This window comes from Accipiter gentilis, chromosome 6 (assembly GCF_929443795.1).
Source record: "Accipiter gentilis chromosome 6, bAccGen1.1, whole genome shotgun sequence".
NCBI lineage: Eukaryota > Metazoa > Chordata > Aves > Accipitriformes > Accipitridae > Astur > Astur gentilis.
The window spans coordinates 9,258,880-9,282,575 of NC_064885.1; the positions used below are offsets into that span (position 1 = coordinate 9,258,880).

General features: G+C 37.3%; 1 protein-coding gene across 5 annotated transcripts in view; it reads right to left on the reverse strand.

Moving 5' to 3' along the window:
* Positions 1 to 23,696, reverse strand: part of ZZEF1 (zinc finger ZZ-type and EF-hand domain containing 1) — a 59,871-nt gene that overhangs the window by 6,647 nt on the left and 29,528 nt on the right. For 4 of the 5 annotated variants that reach the window (XM_049801956.1, XM_049801955.1, XM_049801953.1 and 1 more), the window contains exons 28-50: positions 23,248 to 23,341; positions 22,165 to 22,681; positions 21,345 to 21,509; positions 19,948 to 20,067; positions 18,917 to 19,078; positions 18,157 to 18,286; positions 17,757 to 17,895; positions 17,376 to 17,541; positions 16,535 to 16,797; positions 15,353 to 15,525; positions 14,618 to 14,765; positions 13,906 to 14,045; positions 13,192 to 13,469; positions 11,958 to 12,132; positions 11,287 to 11,419; positions 9,441 to 9,637; positions 8,739 to 8,858; positions 7,262 to 7,450; positions 6,797 to 6,897; positions 6,124 to 6,259; positions 4,720 to 5,079; positions 2,703 to 2,846; positions 1,648 to 1,816 (exon numbers count right to left, since the gene is read on the reverse strand). In XM_049801956.1, coding sequence (XP_049657913.1) covers positions 1,648 to 1,816; positions 2,703 to 2,846; positions 4,720 to 5,079; positions 6,124 to 6,259; positions 6,797 to 6,897; positions 7,262 to 7,450; positions 8,739 to 8,858; positions 9,441 to 9,637; positions 11,287 to 11,419; positions 11,958 to 12,132; positions 13,192 to 13,469; positions 13,906 to 14,045; positions 14,618 to 14,765; positions 15,353 to 15,525; positions 16,535 to 16,797; positions 17,376 to 17,541; positions 17,757 to 17,895; positions 18,157 to 18,286; positions 18,917 to 19,078; positions 19,948 to 20,067; positions 21,345 to 21,509; positions 22,165 to 22,681; positions 23,248 to 23,341 — 4,219 coding nt within the window. The remainder of the gene's footprint in view (positions 1 to 1,647; positions 1,817 to 2,702; positions 2,847 to 4,719; positions 5,080 to 6,123; positions 6,260 to 6,796; positions 6,898 to 7,261; positions 7,451 to 8,738; positions 8,859 to 9,440; positions 9,638 to 11,286; positions 11,420 to 11,957; positions 12,133 to 13,191; positions 13,470 to 13,905; positions 14,046 to 14,617; positions 14,766 to 15,352; positions 15,526 to 16,534; positions 16,798 to 17,375; positions 17,542 to 17,756; positions 17,896 to 18,156; positions 18,287 to 18,916; positions 19,079 to 19,947; positions 20,068 to 21,344; positions 21,510 to 22,164; positions 22,682 to 23,247; positions 23,342 to 23,696) is intronic. The other variant, XM_049801954.1, reaches the window with a different exon arrangement.

A 23,696-nucleotide genomic window follows, 5' to 3' on the forward strand; every position in this document is an offset into this window, starting at 1 on the left:
ACTTACAAGGATAACGTCTCTTATATTTTTGTCAACTACATAGAAAAAGAGGGTGTTAAAGAAACTCTGTACCATTACACAGTTAAACTTCTCTTTTCCAATTGTGTTATGGATCAGTTATGACTTATAAAAAAAGAACCTTTACAGGCAGACAAGGTCACAGTCCATTAAACAAAAGGTTAAAAAAATGTGAAAGTAAGGTTGTACTGCTTTTACATATCAGAAAATTAAATTGCACTCTTTTACTCTAGGGAACAGAACTGTTAAACATAACCACTTAAAAGTGGAAGAACTATCAAAATGTTTGACCATTTTACAATCAGGCAGTGGAACATTCAAGAAGTTCTTGTCATTGTAGCATCTACAGCTTCACAGAGATCAACACTGGTAGTTAGCAGTAATGCTAAACAAAACATATGCTTACCTATTTTGCTCTGTAATATTAGATCTGGTTAAAACTTAGAATTTCCTTCTGTTCCATGAAAAATCTTATCACCCTGGGGCAAGCATGCTAGTTTTCATCAGAAAGCAGAATTTTCAAAGTTTCACGAAGAAGAATAATTTTGAAAACATTTTTTAGGATTTAAAAAAAAAATATCTAAAAACCTGTTCCCCTTTTCATCATGAAATGAAGCTATTGCTCCCTCCTACTCCTAGGTGTCTTGAGAAATCCCTGCCATCAAATGAAAAGCCCAGAAGCCTTCAAATGCCTGGTTTGAGCTAAAACCTGCTGAGTGAAATCAAGAGCTTTAATCCAGACAGCCTTGGCTGGAAATGAAGTTTCAAAAGGTGAGACTCAAGTTTCATGGCCAAGGCTTCTCCAAAACAATGGGCCTCAAAGTTCAGTTTCTTGGCAAATCTCTGCAACTGTTTGGGAGGAAAAGGAGGACAGAAGGAAGTTCATAAAAATCCGAAGTCTTTCTACAGAGCACACATTTGCTTCTAACTAACATCTTGTAACCCAAACCGCTTTGCTAATAAAGTTCCTAAATCTATTTACAGCTACTGACAGTACTCGAAGTCAAAAGCTTCTTGCAATGCCACAGCGCTCAGTGGGTTAAAACAACTTAACAAGAGGCAGGGGACCATGCAGTCCTTCAGCTCACTGGCATTTGCTACTGTGTTATCAAAACCACACTTCCAGAATACTGACTGAAGCTCGGACTGACTTTTTTTTTCAGCTATGCTCTGTGGCAACAACTGGAGGCAAGGCATTGGCACACATCCTTATTTGCTCTGAGCACTAGTATAGCACAGAGACAAGAGATAAGCCTATCTTTTTTTTAAAGTGTGCTTCCTGTGGAAAGTAAGACAAGGCAGAAACAATGTAAGTGAATATCATGCAGAACAAGGACTGTGTTAGAACAGAATCAAGATCAAAATTTGTTTCCAGCACTTAAGTGCATGCTTTGACTGAGGCATGGAAAAAAAAGGTCAAGTAGCAGAACGACACATAAGCCTACTTTTAAGAAACAAATACAAGAGCAGCACGTCAGAGCAAACAGACTGGGACAAGAAAAGGATTTTCTTTTCCCACATTTCTCAGGAACATCCATATTCAACTGTCATCTTTCAGTAGTTTCTCTCAAGAGTCCTGGATACCAGCAATATCCTATACATTTGCACTTTGAAATACTGCATATTCACCTGGAAGCTCAAAATCATTCCATTTCTGCGGAGACCCACTGAAGCTGTGCCGGTCCTGCTGGAAATCACTGCTGCTGGACATGAGCAACTCATCACAGCCTTCTTCTGTATTACACTGAGAGTCAAATTTGATTGAGAGGTAGATAGCACCGGGAATGTGAACTTTATCCTAAGAAATAAACACATGATCTTTGCGTACAGTAATGCTACATTACCAAGAAGCTACTTAACTTTCACTGTATAAACAAGGGAGATATAACAAATATTACAGCATCTCCATGGGAAAAAAAACCTCTTTGATATTTTTATCTGGAGCTAATTTAACAAAGGTAAAGCGTGGCCTATTGTTTGCATTAGCTGTTAAACATGTAAAATTAATTGCTAGCCATGTTTTTGTTTTTTAAAAGTGGTAATTGTTGCCGATATTGACCTAAAGGTTTGTATGCATTTTAAAAATAAAAATCAGAAGAGTCAGAGCTGCAGGGAAATTAAAAATCCCAAGACTGCCCAGAGAGAGACTTACCAAACTGTATTAGAAAAATGCTTTCAAACAGTATCAAGAAAAGAAAATCAGAAACTGCTTGTGTCAGGAGAAGATACTCTAAAATGAGAAATACAAGAAAAAAGAAAAAAAAAGACTCCACTCCTAGCTTTTGTCTAACAGCACAAGGAAGTGACAGGCCAACTGAAACAGACCTTTGGATGAAAGGGTAGAAATATTTGCTCATTAAGCCCTGAAACCATTTAAGAATATGAACTGCTTCAAACACATGCATAGTAAAACCATTTAAGTTATGCACTTTTCACATGATTTAACAGGACTACATTAAAGTGCTTTACTGAACACATTTCTTCACAAGGCAAGGCCTCAGTCATCCAGCATCAGCTTTTTCAAAAGCAAGATTGAACAGATATTCCATAGGTGCTTCAAGCACAGAAGTCCCAGGGGTATACACATGGAACATTGTGAGACTTCTGCTCCAACCACCTTGATGTTTTTCAACTAGTCATCAAGTCATGCAAATCCACTGCACTGTAATGCATGTATAACTTACCTCAAAATTAGTATTGTTGTTATAAGGATGTCTAGATTCACGCATCTGGACTGCCATTCCAGGTTCCTCCATGAACTGGCAAGCTGTCAATGCCATTGTTCCTAGCATGCTCTCACTGCACCCATGCAGTACTTTCTGTAGAATCTGGGGAGAAGCAACACGTCATGTAAATACACTTTGCTATCAAAACAACATTTACAAACATGCTGATAACTGACATGAGTCATTTCTAGCCACACAACATTTCAGAAGAGAGAATCAAGCTACTACCAAGAAAAAAAGACAAATTCACAAATGGTATCTACAAGCGTCATCTCCATAACTGCAAAAGATTTTACTCTACCTCTGTTCCAGATCTTTCAGTCTTTATCTGATAAAAACACGAGAGCTATTAGCTACATCTCTTTTCACAAATGCTAGAATCAAGGCTAATCCATAAAGTAATTAACAGTAAACTAAAGCTGTAAACAAGGAAGATAAACAACTTTGTTAACATACTAAACAGACACCTTTACCTTCTATACCTACAGGTTCTGATTTGAGTAGAATATATCATATGGTTTTGCCTTCAAAATGTACAACTGCATGCGTAAGAAGGAATGATTATGTATCAGTTAAGTGACTGCAGTGTTTGAAAGCACTAGATGCAAGAGCTTTGCCTTTAAAAATACAAATAAATACCATTTAGTCTATCAGAACACACTAAATGATAACTCAGAACAACCCAAGTCTCCACTTTTTCTTATTTTTCAAAAGCGCACAAAAGCTCTGAATCAAGAATCTTGCTACTCAAGGCCCCTTCCAAGTCATTACAGCAATCTGTTACATCTCTTCACCTGCAATTTTCTAACTCCCCCTATAAAACATAATACTAGCTCAGACCAAAAGGTTCATTTCCAAATCAGCCAAAAATAGATTTCTTGGGGAAAAGGAGTTTAAGAAACAACAACAGTATGTAGCGTCGTTCCCTGAATGCGTTCTTTGCCTCTGCAGACTTGCAGAATAGCCCAAGACAAAGGCTACGTTTTTGTATTTAATATGCCTTAACAGATCTTTATTCTATCAGTTCATCCCATCATTTTCTGAACCTCTATAAACACCCTGTGGCAACAATTTCAATGACATACTGTGTCAAGAACCAGTTCTTTTGGTTTGTTTTGGACCTGACACTTATTACCTTAATCTGACACTCCTTTGTTTTCTTACTGGGAGGGCCAGTGAATAATACTTGCTGTTAACTTTTGTATGCTGCTTACTGTTTTAAAACTACAGAGAAAGAGGAACAGACTTTTTCATTACTCCTCCTCCCTCAATGTCCCCACAGGGCAAAGATCCAGGACAAAGAAAACTAGCTGGTTCCTGATACTGAAGATATTCCATGGCTATAATAATCTCTGCCACTATTCTCCAGACCTCTTCCAGTTGTACTGAATCTTCTTTTTATTTTATTTTAATTTTTTTTTAAATGAGATGAGGGAGTCAGGTCACATGCCGTAGTCCAGATGACAGCATACTATTGATACAGTGGCATACCCATGCCTTCTGCTTAATTTTTAATTCCTCCTTTGAAGGCTCCCAGCACTTGATTTGCTTCAACTGCTGTGAAGCATTGAGCTGACATTTTCATTACAACATTCTATTATAATTCCAAGATCGCTTCCACCATGGTAACAGTCAGTTCATCAATGGAGTAGCAGGTATTACAATATACACATTGAGATCTAACAAAAAGCAGCTTTCAAAACAGACTGCCTATTTTACCAATTTCCCTATAAGATTTATTTTCCCATATAGCGCTCTCATAACTGAAAGAGTAGTCTCCACGGAGCTAGTTTTTCCATTTTCTGTTAACAAAATCAGTACATTAAGACGCTGACAGATTCCAACTGCTTTTTCAGAACTAATTTAAATTTGGAGCTTCAATTTAGTTTAAAAAAGGAACTACAAGTATTTTTGTTAGAGTCTCGTGGCATGCAGGCACAGGGCTTGTTCACATGCATAAGTCAAATCCACTTACTTTTTCCCACAACTGCTTTTCCTCTAGCTGCATAAGCATGTCCAGTATGTATGTCATATGGGCTGGTCCACTAAGATCTAGGATTTCCTCATTTATTGCCACGTCATCTGGCCACTCAGCTAACAATGATGCCAGCACATGCCTCGCATAAAGAACAGCAGTTGCCTCATTTACACGATACAGGTAGTCCCTCACAGCCTTTTTACTTCTAGAGTCCAGCTCCTTGTGCAGGAGTATTGAACTCTTAGTGCGACGTTGCTTGGCATAACTAAGCTGTAGATCACTCTCTGTGTTGGTTATCAGTTTCTGGGCGACTGGATTGGTTTCTTCTGTTGCTTTATCACAGAGCACAGGCTTTGACTGGAAAAAAAAAAAAGGGGGGGGGGGGGGCAAGTTTGAAAATAGGCTCTCAACAATTTACTTTCTTACGTTTAGATATCTGACCAGTCCATCAGACTGCAAGCTGAATTTACAAATGAATTTGCTGTTTACAGACTGAAAATCAGATGCATCAAAGAACACAAAAGTGTGATCTCTCACACACCTACAGGGACAGAATTCCTCAAAAAGACTGTTTATGTCAACAGACTTCACTATATGCTGATGTATTCATGACTGTACATGCGAGTGGAAACAGCAGTTAGAATTCTAGCCAAGAGCATTAATTCAAGCTGACTAGAGAGGTAAAGCAATAAAGTGCGATGCTATTTGTGATGCAGAATGAGACAAATTGGGAGGGACCTTTGGAGATCATTTGGTCCAAATCCAACTTAAAGCTGAGCCAACTTCAAAATCAAGGCTTTGTCCAGTTAAGTTTGGAGAATTTCGAGGGGTGGGTATTTCACAGCCTCTATATAAGCTGTTGTAAACCCACTTCACAAAGCCCTTGATCCCCTTTGCTAGGCAACTGATAGACAACTGAGCTGGTGATACCACACGGCCAGGAGTCAGCACCCAAAATAAAGCAAAGAGCTGTGGGACCATGCTATTGAATGCAAAACCTAAAGCTTGCAAGTGTAGTGTCTACTTTACAAGACAAATTCATTGCTTCCTTGTTCTGCTGAAATTACTGTAAGATAACAATAATATGCTAAAACAGTAATACTTAGGGCATAAGCTTACAGTAATTAGATCTCTCTTGTATGAGGAGAGGAAATTACAGTGTGCAATCACAATCTGTTCTCCTGACCTGAGAATCAAGTTGTCTTACTTCCTAAGGAAGAAATTACAAGGAAGAAGTACTTGCTTCTTGTTTTACCTGCTCATTAATTTTGACATAAAACATTTAACAACAGATTATTTCAGATGTTAAAATCTCCAGTTTGACATTACTAAACAAAACTGAAGTTACTCAATGCCTAAATTAATTATTTCACAACTTTTTGTGGAAAAAGATGCACATACCAAACATGGTAAGATGATCATATCTGTATCTACTGCTTTTGAACTCTGCTCCTCCAACTTCAAACGCTTACTGGGTTGCCATTTCTGAGCCAGTGTTCGGATCCTCTCATCCGTTGTAATTACATCTCCATCAAACCTTAAAAGTGGCAAAAGAAAAAAAAAAAAAAAAACACACAAATGTGTTTTGAAAGTAATGCAAACTAAATTAGAGCAATTAAATGCAAATTAAATATTCCCACCTTCTGTTTTCGAAAGATTCATTAAACTCTACCTATTTTTATCAGATTGTGTTAACTAGCTTCCCTATTCTAACAAGTCAAAAGTTTTAAATGTTATAAAACTGCTCGTCAGTGTGATAACATGGTTGCTCCACGACATGCTTTGATTACTAGAAGCCACAAGTAAGCTCTCCATTTGTCCTCAGTTAGGGTAATTTAGAGACATAGTAGAACTTCGTATGTGAGTTATCATATTGAAAAGAACATGCAACATATTTCAGAAGATGGTGACTTGCTTCCATAAATACAACTTAGTAGGAGTTTATTTCCTTACTTTTTCACACATGAAAACCAAATCATATCCTTGGAACAATTTCTATTCAGCACCTATTAGATTTTAGGTTACCACCCACATCTAGTAACCGTTTTTCTGCTGGACCCAGTCTTTCACATACCTCTTTTGAACTTCCAGAAAAAAAGAATCTGTTCTTTTCATTTGCAACTCATACATGGCTCGAAGGATATGGAGAGGTGCATTAAGTGCATCATGTGTCATCTGAGCAAGGAGACGAAAAAAAAAAAAAAAAAAGAAAAGAAAAGATGATATTACAAGGGAAAAAGAAAGATGAGTTTCTTTAAGGATGACCTAGGTATTATTTTCCCACTTATCACATAGGTAGAGCATGAACTTAATGTCTGGATTAATAAAAATGAAAAGTAATTTAGCAAAAAGCTTTATAATGATTTTGTAGTGTTCATTACTGTAGTTCTAGTTTATTTCCTTTAGATAATGATACATCAAAATCATAGACCCATATTCTGTTAATTTAGAAGAAAAACAGCCATATAAACTACCCAGTATTTTATGCAACTAGCAAATTCACAGTAACTTCAAAGGAAGTAAAATTAAGTTTAAGTACCAAGAAGCATATTTTGGTGGCTTCATCCAAACCCTCCAAAGGATCAAGTTTGTTCTGCTCTACATCAACAGGGCCAACAATGGGCTGTTCCACATCTTGATCTTGTTCCCTTTCTTCCAGTTCAGTATCCTCACGCTCAGCCAAGGAACTGATCTCTTTCTTTGAGGAATATAGCATTATTGACAAAATCTACACAAAAAAAGGTAGCATATGGTGTGACAGCTGTAGATATTATTAGTGTATCTGCAAAGAGCGTTTTATAAGAACATTATAATGACTTGGACAGTGCTTAACACATGCTATTGTAAAAAGAAGCAGCACCTAAAAAAAGAAAAAACACACCCAAACAACAAAAACCCAAAACAAAACCCCCAAACACAAAACCAAACCACTTCCCACTTCACAAATATGTTACACCTTCCAGGCTGCTACAAAGACAACTTAAGTAATTAGCCAAAAGTGTAAAAAAATTTGAGAAAATAATTATTTAACCATTTCAGTACATCAAGGTTTAGGGATTCTTAGATAAGAGCAGAGCAGAGGTGACTATCACCAAAAAGCCAGTGATGCCCCTACACACTCTTCTCCTTTCAAAACGTACCTTTGGCTTCACCACAGCCAACAACATTAGTACCCATTACAGGAAGAAAATAACATTGACACAAGTTGGAGGACCAAGGAAGTGTGTAGCCTCAGTTCTGAGGAGTAATGCGGGCAGAGCTATGGCAAGACATTTTAGTGCTCAGGGAAGAACGCTCATTTGGTACAATGCTGCCCAAAAGGGAGGAAGATGGGACACCTCTCTGGTCAGGGCTGGTTCTCTGGCTCTAGGTCAGGAGGCAGGAAGATCCCATGGTCCAGATCTGATTCTGCAGTATTTCTAACCAAACACTTGGGGCAACTTTTCAGAGGAATTCCAGGGTTTTACTCTTTCTCTCTCTCCTTGCTACCATCCTAAGTACAAATTAACACAACTCTTGCCTATGATAAAACATAACTGACAGTTGAACCACACCTATCTTCCAGCAATTAACAAACATTCAGAAAGAATGTTCCCACATGAATATTGATCTTCCTATATTGCACTACAGTAAAAACTTGTACATGTCAGTGAGTAACGCAAGTCACGTTCTTCAAGATTGTTATTTTTTAAATTGAAGAATGGAATTTTCATGAACAGTCTAAATAAAATTCGTAGAAGAAACTGAGTAGGTGATTAATGCCTCATCTTACAAATTTATTTCAAATACATTTAGATTAATTAAAATCAGCTCCTGCTTTAAAGAAGTTAGACTATTATCTACACAATTGTGACAGACAGAGGAAGGCAGATTCAGGGATACAGATAAGTGAACATGTTTATAAAGACTAATTAGAAATACTCTTGAGACTTTCTTCACAAAAGGGAAGTGTAGTGTCATAACCTTTCATGCCACTGCATGAAGCCTGACTTTTTACATAACATAGCTTTTCTTACCTCCAAGTCTCTAAGAAGCCAGGTCTTACTGAAGCCAGTTCCTTTGCTACATTTCTTCACTAGAAGCTTGAGTAAACCAGACTGAAGAAAGGCAGCTTGGATCTCCTTAAAGCCATGAATCTACACACAGACACAGAGATAAACAAGTCAAAAGGGAACAATGCATCACAATGCTTGCAAGGTCTTATCACATGGCCTCACATAAGCTTCCTTCCCAGATGTACTATGTTGGGAATCTTTTTCTTTCATTTCCCTAAAAAGCCCCAAAATACAAATCCCCACTTCAAATACCATAAGGGTATCATCCATGACATACACGCAGTAGTAACTGGATTTCTGTTTTGCTCTGACAGTCCAAAAAAGATACAGATCCCCTCTTCAAATACTTCAGGAATAAGAAAAGGGGCAAGTGAGCTTCACTGTATGAAGTGTTACCCCTATACATTTCTTCTTCAGCTTTCATGAAAGGTCAGCCCTCACAGAGGAAAAGTAATCCAACATTCAACTCAGACTCACGAATGCTATTTAAAACGTAGCAACATTTTCAACCCCTAACAGACAGGGGATAAAAGGAGCCAGCTGTGAGAGAAACACAGCTGTTAGCTCCCCAATGTGCTTAGTCAATACCCAAGTTCCTGTAGCGCAAGGTGGAACACCAACTTTTATTTATCTATTATATTATACATGTCAGGCAAAAGATACCTTAAGTGTTCTGTAAAGCCCCTTTAGAGCGAGCGACAAGACCCAAGTTGCTTCCACTGCCTCAGCATAGCTACTGTCCATGCTGGTTTGCAGAAGGTGTGTGGATATAAGAACAAAGTGCTGAAGGTACTGTCTCAGCTGGGTCTGGGAATCGCTGCCTTCTTGTCCACATTTCTGAATCAACTGATAGTCTTTTACTACAAGAGAGAAAAAACACAATTCACTAGGTTGATCTTAAAATGTTGTGAAATCATCTCTTACCAGTAGATAACGAGTATGCTGAGACGTGAACACTATCCATATATGAAGTACATTCTAATAATTGTCTTGTACTAAAATTATCTCAGATTCATTGAATAGTCAAGAAAATATTTCATTTTTCAGTGCAAGTTAAAAAACTCTTAGGTAACTTCTGGTAACAGCTGGTTGTCTGCATATATTTGCACATAAACAGTACAGCACACAAAGCAACGCAAGTTGTATTTTACAATTAAAATGGGGAAAATTCTGTCCTGCGATTGATATGAGGAAATAAATCTTGCTGATCTTACCGTATAAAACGTCACGGGGCCGGGGTGGGGGGGGGGGGAGCTTTTATATTAAAATCATTCTTCAATATCAAAAAGCAGTTTAGTCTGTTGATTTTTCCAAGTGTCTTTTAAACAACTTCAATAGTAAAATCTTAGGACAACCTTTGCTTTATAAACTTCACAATTAATAGGTCATGTATAACAAAGCTAAAAGACCTCACTCCTAGAAATCCAACTGATTTGTTATATGTTAAACGTTTAGCTTGACTAACTTTTAAGCAAGGTGAAATACGGGAAGAAAATTCTCTCTGGTACAACAAATGGGCCCCAGGAGGAAGCATCTACCTCTGGGTTTTTGTTGTTTTCTGGTGGGCTTTGTTGCTGGTTTTTTGTGGTTTTTTTTTAATAGCCTTTAAACACCATCATAGCCAACACACTCTAACAATGTGCCCTAGAATGGATTACTCTAAAATATCCAGACACATTTCCTGGAGTATAGACTATTTCATGCTGTATAGCTTTTTAAAATTTTTGTCTCAAATTTTAGGGGTATCCAAATTGTTTTGAAAAGTTCTTCCAGACAGGAAGAAAGCAGAGAAGATAGACTCCTGACATCTTATAAAGCACATGATTAAAGAAGTTAGGCTTGTCCTCATGGCATGCTTTTTTACAGGACCAGGAAAAAACAGCCAACACGGCATCATTTCAGAAGCAATCAATCAATAATGGGTATGTTTCTGTTTGTTCTTGGTCTTCATTTGCTATTAGGTAGCACATATTGCCCACAGTGGAAATAGGCGCTTCATAAAAACGCAGAGTATTTTTGGAGCAACAAAATGGACTATCCCAAAAATGTTCAGGCATTGAACCTTTCCTTTATATAGCAGCACCTAACTACACAGAGGCAGCACATACATTTTTTAAATTTGCAATTGTTTTACAACATTAAGCACATGTTTGTAAAGGATAAGACACAGGCAGTAAGCAAATCTTAAAACAGAAACAATTGCTTAATCAAAAGCCTATTTCTGAGATTTCTCAATTAATAAAATGGTCTCAACAGTTTCCTAAATCCTCTCCTGAATAAAAATAAATGCCAGAAGTTTCAAAAAGAAAATGAGTCTCCATAACCTTTACTGCAGAAGCTTCACAATTCGGTTTAACCTACGAGCAGAAAGTCAGACAACTTATTAATAATGGAACTCAAACTCTGCAGACCGGCGCAAAGTGGTCTAGTTAAAATATGCTTTTGGGTATCCATAAGAAACTGTAAGGAAATACTCGGATTCTTTGATAAAATTAAAATGTCACAGAACCTGTTTTTCTCTTTCGGGTTTTGATGTCTACTACAACTGCCCTGTTTTTCTCAGTGAAATGCTTCAGGATGATCACATTATGAGGCTCATTAGCATTATCCATGTACACAGAACGAGTCCCCATACACAGCACCTGAAATTGCAGCAAAAGTTTCAGTTATGATTTGGAATACCTATTTGTAAATACACAATCATCTTTTATACTGGCAACATTTGCTTATACTTGGTATTGTATTTTTTAGCTGAACAATCTGCTTGCTGCCAGGTATTTGCTGATCTTTAAAAAATGGCAGTTCACTTCTATGAAAAAAATGCCTACAGCAACCAACTTAATGATACATAGGCAATATATCAGAGTTATGACTATCAAGAGTGAGATTAGATTGTTTCACTTGTATAAAAAGCCCTTTTTGATACTAAAACATACTAAGCTGTTTTTCTTGTGATAGTTATAAGTAGCACTCAAAGAAATGCAAGGCAAAACCAGCTACATTATTCTTCATTAGATAAACAATTATTGTGCGCAACTGGAAAGATGTGAACTCCGACATACAACATGTTTTGTTAGTTTATAATGGATGTCTCCAATTGATTAAATCTGTAGTATTTAGAAACAGAAACCTAAAAGCGCTAACCAATTTCACTTCCTTTAGTATTGATAGGCCACTTACCTCAGGAAACCCAACCAGCACCAATAAAGTGAAGATATTGGTGTGCTTTAGCTGGAAAGGCAGCTGCTTAATGCAATGGTCAGTGAAAGCAGCGATCACGTTATGCCACTGCGCAGAAGAGTTCAAGGATCGAAGAATATCTGCCATGGAGCTTGCCCAGTCCAGACCTACACGACTGGAAAGCAAGAGCAGTCTATATCAGGAGGGCTGACTACAGACTTACCTGAAACTATTTTTCCTCAAGACAGCGTATCACTGTTAATCTGTCATAGCTATGGCTTTCCTATCATTATATAACTGTTTTTCCAAATACTTGAAGCTTTCACGTCAGCCGACACATGAATTCTGTATTGTTTTTCATCACTAGAGCATAAACACTACTCTGTTTTCTTAAAGGGTTCACAGTCCCAAATCAAAAAAATTCCCAATTTTAGTTTAGATCTAAAAAGTTTTTCTTTGCACAACAGCAAGTGGTTTATTTCCCATGTACATGACTACCTCCTCACCCTCTGTGGACTACACAAATAATCTAGAGAGACTGGCCTCCTTGCTCTAAAGTTAGTCTTTGAGAAAATCCTTTCCCTCAGCTGATCCTCTGGATATTCTGCCTTTAAATGTCATATGCTTTTCTATTTGTTTATGAACCTTCCTTGTGAAACATAGCTACAATGAAAAATAACACTGTCATGTTTTAACAGGCATGACATTAATCTTAGAATGCTTGAGAGCTTTCTTTGAAATGGAACATCTGCCCTGCCCTTCCTTGCTGTTTCCAGTCCAATTTTACTATACAAAAATATCTCTCTAATACTCTTACGTAAAAGGGCCAGATCCAGAACTCAGCACTGGTGATAGTTACCACATGACACACTCTCCTCCTTTCCCAAGTTACACCAGAGGTATGTAACTCAATGGGAGAGAATTTATGTCATATAAAAAATTTAGGACTGTATTTTGGTTTTCCTCAAAATTTCCAAACCTTACTTCTTCCACCATAACAAGCTACATAGGTAAGCACAGGAAATTAAGCCACTCTTCAACAGATGGCCTTCCTTTTGGAAGGAAATTAAGAGATTCTCACTGCAACAAGGGCTGCAGATGCTAAGCCCTTTCTATGATCAGGATACAGGTTTAATCGACTTTCTATTAAAAGGCCTCCATGCATGAGGCACACATGAAAGAAAATTAGTATTAGTCATCAGACAGCAACTAATAGGTTTAAAGTAAAAAGCACCTGTCTAAACACACAGCTCCCAGACTGAACAGAAGATGAGTTGTCTTCCAGCCTTCTGGCACTGTAGACCCATCTCCCGCAGCAAACATATTATGTTTGGCTGAAAGGACTTTAGCCACCGCAGCATCCACTTCTGCAGGCATAAGTCTCAGGATTAACTGGCCCAGAAGTCCCAATGTTAAATGATAAGTTTCATTCAGGTGGCCAGCGTTTGAGATTACAACCTGAAACATCAGTGGAAGTATTTGTTCCAGGTTAATCAAGGACATTGTGGAGCCCTACAGAAAAAGAAAAATCTCAGTAAGGCAAGGAAAGAAAACAAGATTTTTAGTCAAAGTCATGGCACATACAAAAAGCTTCTGTTCTAATGCTCTTTCAAATGGGACAAAAGGAAATGAGAAACTAGGTTCTAACTGTGGTTGTTGACCTCTTAAGCTGACCTGACACGTAAACCTAAATTGATGATTTAAACTTTGCAGGTGTTGAACAGTTAAGACTGCTTTACAGATAAATTAAAATTCCCTTCCCTCTCCCCACCCAAGAACAAGCCCTTACATTCCTTAGTAATGTGAAATGTCTTAAGACATTCTGATTTGCATTTTATAACACCTAAGCAGCTAGAGCCCATCTCCCACATTTAATTCGCTATGAATTTTATTCATGTTATTTGTGATACCTAGAAAACTACACAGATTGAAAGTAAAAAGAACTAACTGATTTAAAAGGTGGTAACATAGCTGCCAGCAATCCTAGAATCCTCTTCTGAGAGCATTCAGCAAAAACTTGTTCCTGGCTAGGGATTAAAACCTTCTCTGCTTGCTTCTGGGCTGAATCCTCTGAGAGGCAGTCATCTGCTTTTTATATTAAAACAAAAGAAGAAAATCCCCAAAATGACATTAAAAAGAAATAGGTGATAGCTTAATTTTTTATAATTGCAATCCAGGAATAAAAAAAAAATAAAAAAATTAAAATTTGAAAAGCAAGTCTTTATAAAAGTCTATAAAAGATAGTAGGTAAACAGATTTACACCATCTACTAAAAAACATATAAAGGATAGTACTACAGACAGATCCATTTAACTATCATAATTCTTACAATACTAGTCTTTAATAGAGGAAGACACTTAATTTCTGGTTCCCAAGTACGTAAGAACACACAAGTATTGTGTTAGACCAACAGGAACTATAATCTCTATACATAGATATGTATCGGTGGAATTCTACTCCGATTTATAGAATCCTTTAAACCAACTGCAAGGTAGCAGTTGTTCAAAGCAGTATGCTTGCCTGGTTTTTACAAAACAGCTCGCCTGCATTAAAGACATTTGCAAATATGCAAAAATGGGTTAGGAATAAAAAATACAGCTGTTTGCTTTGCATATGAATAGATATTTCTGTGTTAGGGAAAATGAGAAATAATTTTTTACCTGTTGGAGAAACATTATTATCCACCGACAAGTCTGACGCTTGTCTCAAAACAGCTTTCTTTGCAAAGACAGCTTTGCTTTCACTTCCTTGTTTTCCTACTTTATCTTCTGCAGGAGACTGGATTTCATTGCGAGTATCTCCTTTCCCCTAAAAATAAAAAAAAGGCACTAAAAGATTAAAACAAAATTTAAACACCTGCAGAAACAACCATGGAAAGAAGGCGCTGGTCATCTGCATTTGACAAACATTTTTCCTCAAATGTCAAAACCTTTTATTGGTTAGGAATTTCTTGATGTATATGTGTCTTAAGCTTCCATACAGTGAAAATACATTTTTCTATTTTGCTCGTATCTCTGTACATAAAATTATTACAACTGTAATAGTTTTATGCACTGTATAAAACTGTAGGAAACTCATTCTCCTACCTAAACAGTGCTTACAACTAGCGGAAACAATAACTCTTTTAGAAAGAGTGATCTTCGCCCCTTCCCCCCAACATTTTTGTGAATCAGTTGCCTGTAAGAACATAAGGTGACACCTTCATCTTTGATCATCTGGATCTAATAAAAAAAATGAACCAACCAACAACTGTCTCCCTGCCCCCCAACTTTTACGTACAAATGAAATCATTACTATCCATTATTTCAGTTACATATCCAGAATAGGAATGTCTAAGCTTCTGACGGTCACACATCTAATTGATATCAGGGATTCCGGAAATAATGGGTACTTACATTACAATGCATAAAAGAGCCTGTGCTTGGTTTCTCATCTCTTCCCTTCACTGCTTTATCACCAGTATGACTTTTTGGAGCACCGTCTGTGGAAGGACTGACTGAAACAATGTCGTTCTCTGAGAAGGATTCACCTTCTGGTAACATGCAGAGGAGAGCTAAATTTTTCAGACCTGAAAGCAAGAAAGTTATAAAAGCTATTTAGCTGTTGAGTGGCAAGATAGGCAAAAAGCAGAACTGAAACATTTTGAAAGAGAACTGCAAACTTCCCGTCACACACCTTCTTGGGAATCTCAACTCCAAAGAGATTTCCCCATCATGTTCATTTAATCATGTAGTTCCATTAAATAACAGTGATGAACAGGTGGTGACATTTCCCACCTCACAAAGATACCATCAGGGTAGAAGTCTTAATTTAAGAAAGTGTTAGAGATACCTCCCAATAGTGTAAATTATGAAAGGTAAGTGAAATTTGTCTTAGCTTTTAATCTTCTGACCACTTAAATACTTATACAAGAAAACTGTATGTTAAAAACAACAGATTAAATAACGAGTATGCACAAGTATTTGGTGGTGGTGGTGGTGGTGGTATGTCAGCTGTATTAGAGCTGCTCAAAAAACCTACCAGTAAACTTATTTGAACTTGAACCTATAGTTTTTGATACATTCAACATAGGTTCTCTATTGTATCACTCTATTTTCTGTAGCAGTTTACAGAAATCCTCATTTCCAAATGGACATCATCCCCAGAAACTTATCTCATACCACAAATAAGGTTAAAAAATTCTTGCCAAGAGCTGTAGAACAAAAAACATTTTCCACCAAGTTATTTGCTTTTCTTCAAGTCCTTTGGTTGTCAGTAACACGTTAGTAACAGAACATGAAGCTATATTGATTGATCCCTTTAAAACATCTAAGATGGAAAAAAAACCAACCAAAGACTTGCCAAGTTGTCTTCAATATTTATGTAAGCATAAAATTAATTTTCTCAAGCACCCTATTTTCCATGTTCCAGTGACCCTGAACGACACTTGTTCTACATTTGCTTTCTACATAAACAGTTATTCTCAGCGAAGTACACAGTAGCTTCCCCTTTCCTTTGGAAACTTCAAAGTGAGTAATCACAGACTTTTCTGACACTTGCTAGAAACCATTGTTTCAGTGAAGGAGGAGCTGACTCACCTTTTCCATGCTGTGCTTTCATCAAGCAGTCTCCAATAAGCTGTATGCACTGATGTTGCAGAACTCTGGCATGACTGAGGACCTGTGAATCTAGTTTCTCTCCTTCTACTTCCTCCCCATTTGCCAGATCTGCACTGTAGAGAGTCAAAGCTGCAAACAACAGCCAGGAATAATTGTGGACATATGGCTGGATGAGCCTCTGTCGGTCACTGATTCTAATAGTCACCATTGGATACACTGTGATGCTGTGAGTGGGCAAGTGACTGAAAGAAAAAGGTAAATAATTGTGAAATGCAGCCACTTTCTTGCTAACCAGCATAGTTAGCAACACACAACACATTTACAGGAAACTATGAAACAAACAACACATTCCAGAGTTTCAAACTGTAGACCTTCAAGTGCTGTAAACTGTCAGAGCCTCACTGACTTCAGTAGTGCTCATTTAACAGAACCTGAACTGTCATGAGAGCTCCTGCTCTAGAAATGAAGTTTTTTAAGATCTTTTCCACCAAGCACTGAAACCTATGTTGTCTAACCACAGAGCTGTTCATTTCCTCTATCCTATCATTCAGGGTTGATAACTGTCCTGCAACTTTCACAGCCATGGCTAGAAAACAATTGCTACTGAGTTACTTCAGAGGTTGGGGCAGGTTTCCAAACTGCAGAAATTTTTTCTGAACTGGTCCTGTACTTGCTGTGTTTCCCCAAAGGATACCAACTAGATGTTCTGATGACAGATGCAGCCTTGCAGAAAGCAGTATGAGAATGACTGATTGTACTTAGTTGCTAATTATCACTTTTCTGCCAAGTGAAGTGGGGATCATAATCACATATTTAATACCTGTCAGAGTATTTCTTTGCAGAATAGCATCCATAGCAAAGGTCAAAGTCATCACACACATTGCAGTTCATTCTCCGACCTATGATAACTCCTTGACAGTGATCACAGGCATACTCCATGTTAACCATTTCATGGTCATCCTCATGTCCTTCGGGTTTAACTCCACCTGTAAAGAAATATTTTAAGATTTCCCTGTAAATCCTTTTTGATAGAGGATCTTTCTTAGTTTCAAGTTCACATTCAGATTAGGAAAAGAAAGGCTTGACACTTCTAAAATATCCAGAAGAAAAGTTTTTCACTTTATTTTAGGTATAATGTAGAAGACACTATTTTGCCATCGAGCATAGGGTTTTAAGGGTGGGGTTTTTTAATGACTCTTACCAAGAAAACAAGTTTTACAGAGATCCATGTCATTGCATTGCAGACAGCGGTAGCGATGCCATGGTGCAATTTCATCACAGCCATCGCAGGATATATCCACATTTAATAGGTCACAGTAACGAGCAACAAACATGTGCATCTAGAGCAATAAATGGAGACAATTTATTTGAGTATTATTTTCTGACTTTGAGGAAGCTCTTTTTAGACAGAAAGCAGAACAATTCCCCTGCAAAAAAGGGATGGGGATCTTTTCATCATTTTAAACTTTTGAAGGCCTACACGGAGCCAGGGAGCCAACTCATGAAAAATCAGATTAAGCCAGATTCCCTTCTCTCCTTTAGGCTTTTAAAAGTCTCCTATTTACCCCTTCCACAGGTAAATAAGCAAATCATGAGGTCACCTTTCTCTGCTTCTCTGGGTCAGCTTGAGCTATCTTTTCATACCAGGTCTCAAACATTACATCCTGACATTCATCCATCCACTCACAGTTTTGCTTGTAGTCTGCAATTTCATCTTCTTCACTCCACTGACTAAAAGAAAAAGCTCAAAATTAAGTTTGAATGCAATCGGGCCTCCCAAATTAGAACAAAGTGCTATAACATGTTAATAAAAACAGAATTGCAGGAACTCCAGTTCACTTGGGTTAATAAATGACCATATAGACACCTGCTTCTTGCCTGTGTGACAAGTTCTTAAATAAATATGGGGACCATACTGCAAAATCAGAAAAATCTACACTTACAAAACTGCTTTCGGTAATGCTAGCCCATCAGATGAAACATTTTAAAAACTTTTTGGCTTTCACATTTGCTCACATGCAAGAAGTACAACTACTACAAAATTGCAACATGCAGGTGTTAAAAACATTTGATATTTATTAAGACAAGAAACAGCATTATCTACCTCCTGCTACACTGCTAAATAAGTGAAGTGTTCCAGCAGTAATCAGGTTGAAGATAAAATTTTAATAGTTTTTACATTAGTAATGCTGCAAAAAATTTCAAATACTTTAGTTAAGCCCTCAGATACTGGCCAAAATTATGACATACTTGTTAATACTACTTTTACTGCTTGTTCCAGCACAAAGTTCAGGAGCCTTTCTTGGTAAAAATAGTGTCAATAGTTAGCACCATGTGAAAGTTGCGTTCTTCGTGACTCACCAAATGATACTGTCATGAATACTTATATTTTCTTGTGATGTAGTCATAAGGAGATGTGGTAACTGAATCTCAACAAAAAAGGAAAGATCGCTCGGTTCCCAGCTCATATCCAAAAGGTGAAGGAGAGTTGTCTGCACACATGATAAGGCAGGAAGCAATGATCTAAATAAAAACACAAGACAATAAAACATGACAGCTCTCACCTGACGTTGAAATAGCATATTTGGGGAGCAAGGATGGACAACCACTGTACACTGATTTCCAGGCTTTACTCTGCATTACATTAACTAGGTGGCAGAAACTCAGGTTTACTAATGCGTAAACTTACAAAATTTAGCAAGAAGCACAGCCAATACAATTTGAAATAAAGATGCTATCCTCTCCTTTATGGATCCAGCTGAAACAGAGCTTATGCTATAGCCTGAGTATTAGCAAGAGCGTTTGTCTCTTCTCTGCAGTACATTTTCTTGATATTTGCAGGCACTTCTCTCTGAAACCTCTGCCATGTTCAGATGAAACTGGACAAAGGACTTGGAAGTTATTAGCAGGGAAACAGACATTATAGTTACAAAATTCTCAATTCTTTAGGACACCTGGCTATAAATCCCAACAATTCTAACCAGAACGTTACCAAAACATGAGCTTTAGCATTAAATCATGGTTGCAGAATTGTGGCGTTTTTTGTGGCATTACTCTTGCCAAAGTATTCCACAATAAATTTGCTATTTCTAGTATTTTACTGCTAAGCTTCAGAAACACATTACAGAATTATAACTACAAAATGCATTAAGTCAAGGCTTTAACATTGATAAATTTATTGTGCTTTCCTGCATAATATTAATAAAAAGGTAATTTGGCATAATTGATCACAAGATCAAGGCTCCTTATTTAGTTCTGTAAATAAAGCAAAAGTATAGTCAAACTTAAGTAAGGAATTAAACAATAAATAACAAATGACATGGGAAGAGATGAGGAAGAACAGGGGGAAAAAAAAAAAAAATCACATAAGTAATGCAAGCAATGTACTGTACCTGTCATTAATAGTACTAAATCCCTTCACAGATTTTACCAGGAACAAAACAAGCTGATAGTAGGACTCTCGAATCTCTTTGTGTAGCTCAGCACCACAGCCTTCCAGGTTTCCAAAGTAGCTAGAAATTAAAGACTGTTTAGAATTCTAGAATTCATGGCTACATTTTAGGTAGCATGGTTTGTGCAAATTTTACGAACGGGCAATCTTTTAAACACTCCCCACAAATGGAAAGGAAGTTAGTTTTGTTTAAAATGCAGCCTGACACTTTCAAAGAAAAATAAAAGAATCCTGTACCAGAAATAAGAAGTTAAGAAACAAAACAGGAAAAGAGAATATTCTCATGGCACTAACAAAAGAACATTCCTTCAAATTAAAAATGTGCTTTACAAAAATCTAATCAAGATCTTAAAGGAAATCAGTGCACTGCAAGATGACCATAAAAAGCTCTTGACAAGCAAGAAACCAGGCAACAGAGTTCAGACAGCACCGGCCAGACACACGACAGAAATCAGACCTAAATTCATGAACCAGAACAGCATAGCAGCAGCTCTGAGATAGCGCTTTCTAGTTGTAGGGCTTTCTAGTTGTACTGAAAAAACTTCCAAATTATCTTTTCTTACTTAGAACAACAATTGCACATGCATACAATCAATATGATCTTTTTGCCTCTTTTTTTTGTGTACATGTGTGCCCTATAACTGGTACATCACTAATAGCACTGCAGACTTTAGCTTGCATGTCCATCACTTTAGCCTCTGGCACACAAGTGGAATACATCACCCCACAATAAAATTTATCCTGTACAGGTATCACATCCAAAGTCATGAAAATTCATGAACAAGCAAATGCTTGACTAACATGATATAACATACACCATTCCTGGAAGATAGTTGTTCTGCCAGATAGGTATTACCTTGATTTACAAAGTAAGTTCACAAAAATTATATAGATGCAATGCTATAAAAGTAATCATGAGTTAAATGGGTTAGATCACTACAGCTTTACTGGACAAGAAAGAAACCAATCTAGAATTAGACAGGAACTTAAACTAAAGCAATAACTGAAGACTCTACAATCTTTTTGAGTTTGTTGTGATCTGGTTGGAACTGTAAAGATGTTTCTAGGTATCCACGCTGTGATTCTACCGCATGATACCCACTGGCATGAATAGCTGTACAATTAAGTCCCAATTGAAAATAATTATTAATTTTTTTAAATGAAGCAAGCAAGTTATGCACAGTAGCCTAAAAACTAATCCTCAAGTCATAGTTTTATTATCCACATGGATAAAAATCCAGTAACTTTCTACTGTTTTCAGTATACATGACCGGGAGAACGCAAGGACTAAGCCATTTTAAATCACATGGTTGAGACTTCGTCTAAATAATTACTTACTTTGTAAAGTCTTTCTGACAGGCTAGAAGTTCTAAGAGAAAAAGTACACATGATGGATGAAAACAGTGTGGCTGCCCAAGTGAGTCTAGGCACTGGCGGATTGTCTTGAGCACTTCCATAATACTCTGCCCTTGGGATTTTCTCAAAGCAAGAACCTTTAAAACACTAAGAAGAGCAAAAAACATCTATGAGGACTTCAAAACATTGTGCTTAAGATAACCGAAATAAGTCACAATTCAAGAAGTACTTGACTAGTTAAACAAGAGTTTGGTATCTAAAATTTCAACTGTATTTCAGCAGTGGTATATTGCAGTTGGAGTGAGTGATAAAGCTTCAACCAGAATCCAGCACTTCCTCCACCAGTCCAAGTTTTAGAGCCTAAAATAGACAAGCTGGGAATTGGAAATCTCTCTTTTGATTTACATTTTCAGAATACCAGGTAATCTAATAAGAGATGCAACTACTCTATATTTGGTATCAAGGATTTCTAGTGCTGCTATACCATGTCTTTGCTGTTTGCAGATGAGAAGCAAAATGCCACTGCAAACAGATCTCAGGAAGCAAGACAAGAAACAGCTAAGTAATTGTTTTTCACATTCTGAAGTTCTATGTGACAGAAGTGAATCAAAGGAAATAATACTCTCTACGAGCCCCTACACAGTTGTGAATCACTGAAGTTTGATACAAAAATCTGACAACTATTTACGTACAAAATTATTTTCAATGCTATCTTGTGGCTAGAAGATGTTTTATTCCACCTGAAGATGTCTGAAGACAAGTTTCTGTATTTTATAATTGGCCACATTTTCAATTTGCTTACCTTTCATGTGAAAGCGATTGATCCTTAATAAAATCTAGTATGTTTTTCAATACAGGATATTTCTCCTTCACAGTAGGCACAGCTCTTGGCTCTTCCATTGATCTGAAAGACAGCAGCCTTAGTCTTCCACGGCTGAACTGAGATTTTCGTGTAGGAGTGGAAGGAGGTGATGATATATCTTCTTGCTGTGAAACTGTATTCTCAACAGGCTTACTCTGAAATGCAGATGCTTCTTCTGTTTGGAGGGGGTCTGGAACTTGTTTAATCTTCCTATCAGATTTTATTATTTGGCCCCCCTCTTTTGAAACAGAATGAGTTACTCCATTGGAAGACAATGAGTGTGCTGCCTGGAAGTCTGCGTCCACAACAGAACCTTTTCTTTGGCATTTGTCACTGACATACTGTTGGATATCATCAATATTTTGGGCTTCCAAACTGTCTGAAGCAGAATCTTTCGTCTTTGCTCTTACAGGCAAAAAATTCAGTAACAAAAGGCTCTTCTGCATACAAAGTTTTGCTGCAGCACAAAAATTGGAAGAGTTAAAATTATGACAACAGAACACCAAACTTGTTATCTTCTGCTTAGGAAGAAAGTGATTTATCTTGTTTCTTCTGAGCTAAGAGAGCTAGTAAATACTGGTTTTCTTATTATATTGATCATGACGCTATCAGTTACTTAATTTTAGATTTCCAAATGCTGAATTTGAATAATCACACTGAACCATATGAAGCACACAGTAGTCGATGAGAACACATTGTATTCTAATAACAATCAGCTGCTATTCTAATTAACCACCAGTTAATTGTGGTATCTACAAAAATAGATGAACGTTATGTTCAGAACCAGATAACCCAAGTGAGAGGTCATTCCCTGTAGAATTTTCTCATGTACTATTTTCTGCAAAGAGTAGCAGAATGCAATCCCAGATAGTTCATGTAATGTATACTAGTTTATCTCTTAAGGTATTAAAAAGTAGTAGTTCCTAATTTGCCTTTTACAGCAAAAATAATGACTAAGATTTACAAGGCAATGCTTCACTAAACTACCTGGAATGCTTATACATTTGGAAAAGCAACACTTACCAAGAGTTTCTGGGTTCACCTCACTTGCCTCTGTGTTCTGCTTCTCCTCAGTATCATTTCCCCTACCCATGAGGGATTTCTGCTTCATTTCCAACTGCAGACAGGATGTTAAAATAGTTAAAATATGACTCCCCCTGTATACCTATACAGCAAGGCAGTATGAACACTGCATTGCATTAAAGGAATTTAATCTCAGGAAAAGACGACAGTATTTATATTCCCTACTGCAGAACAAAACACCCAGTAGTCTAAAAGAGCAGTACCTAAACTACCAGAGCAGATACCACAGCCTCATACAGAGATGCTCAAGGTTTGTAGGCCGAGACCCTTCCTTCTCTTGTGACTGGATGTGCATCAGCCCTCCAAGAAAAAGAAGGCTTCCCCTTTACCCCACCATTCAAGAAAAGATATACATCTAGTCATGAGATAAGATTCTCCAAAAGCGTCAT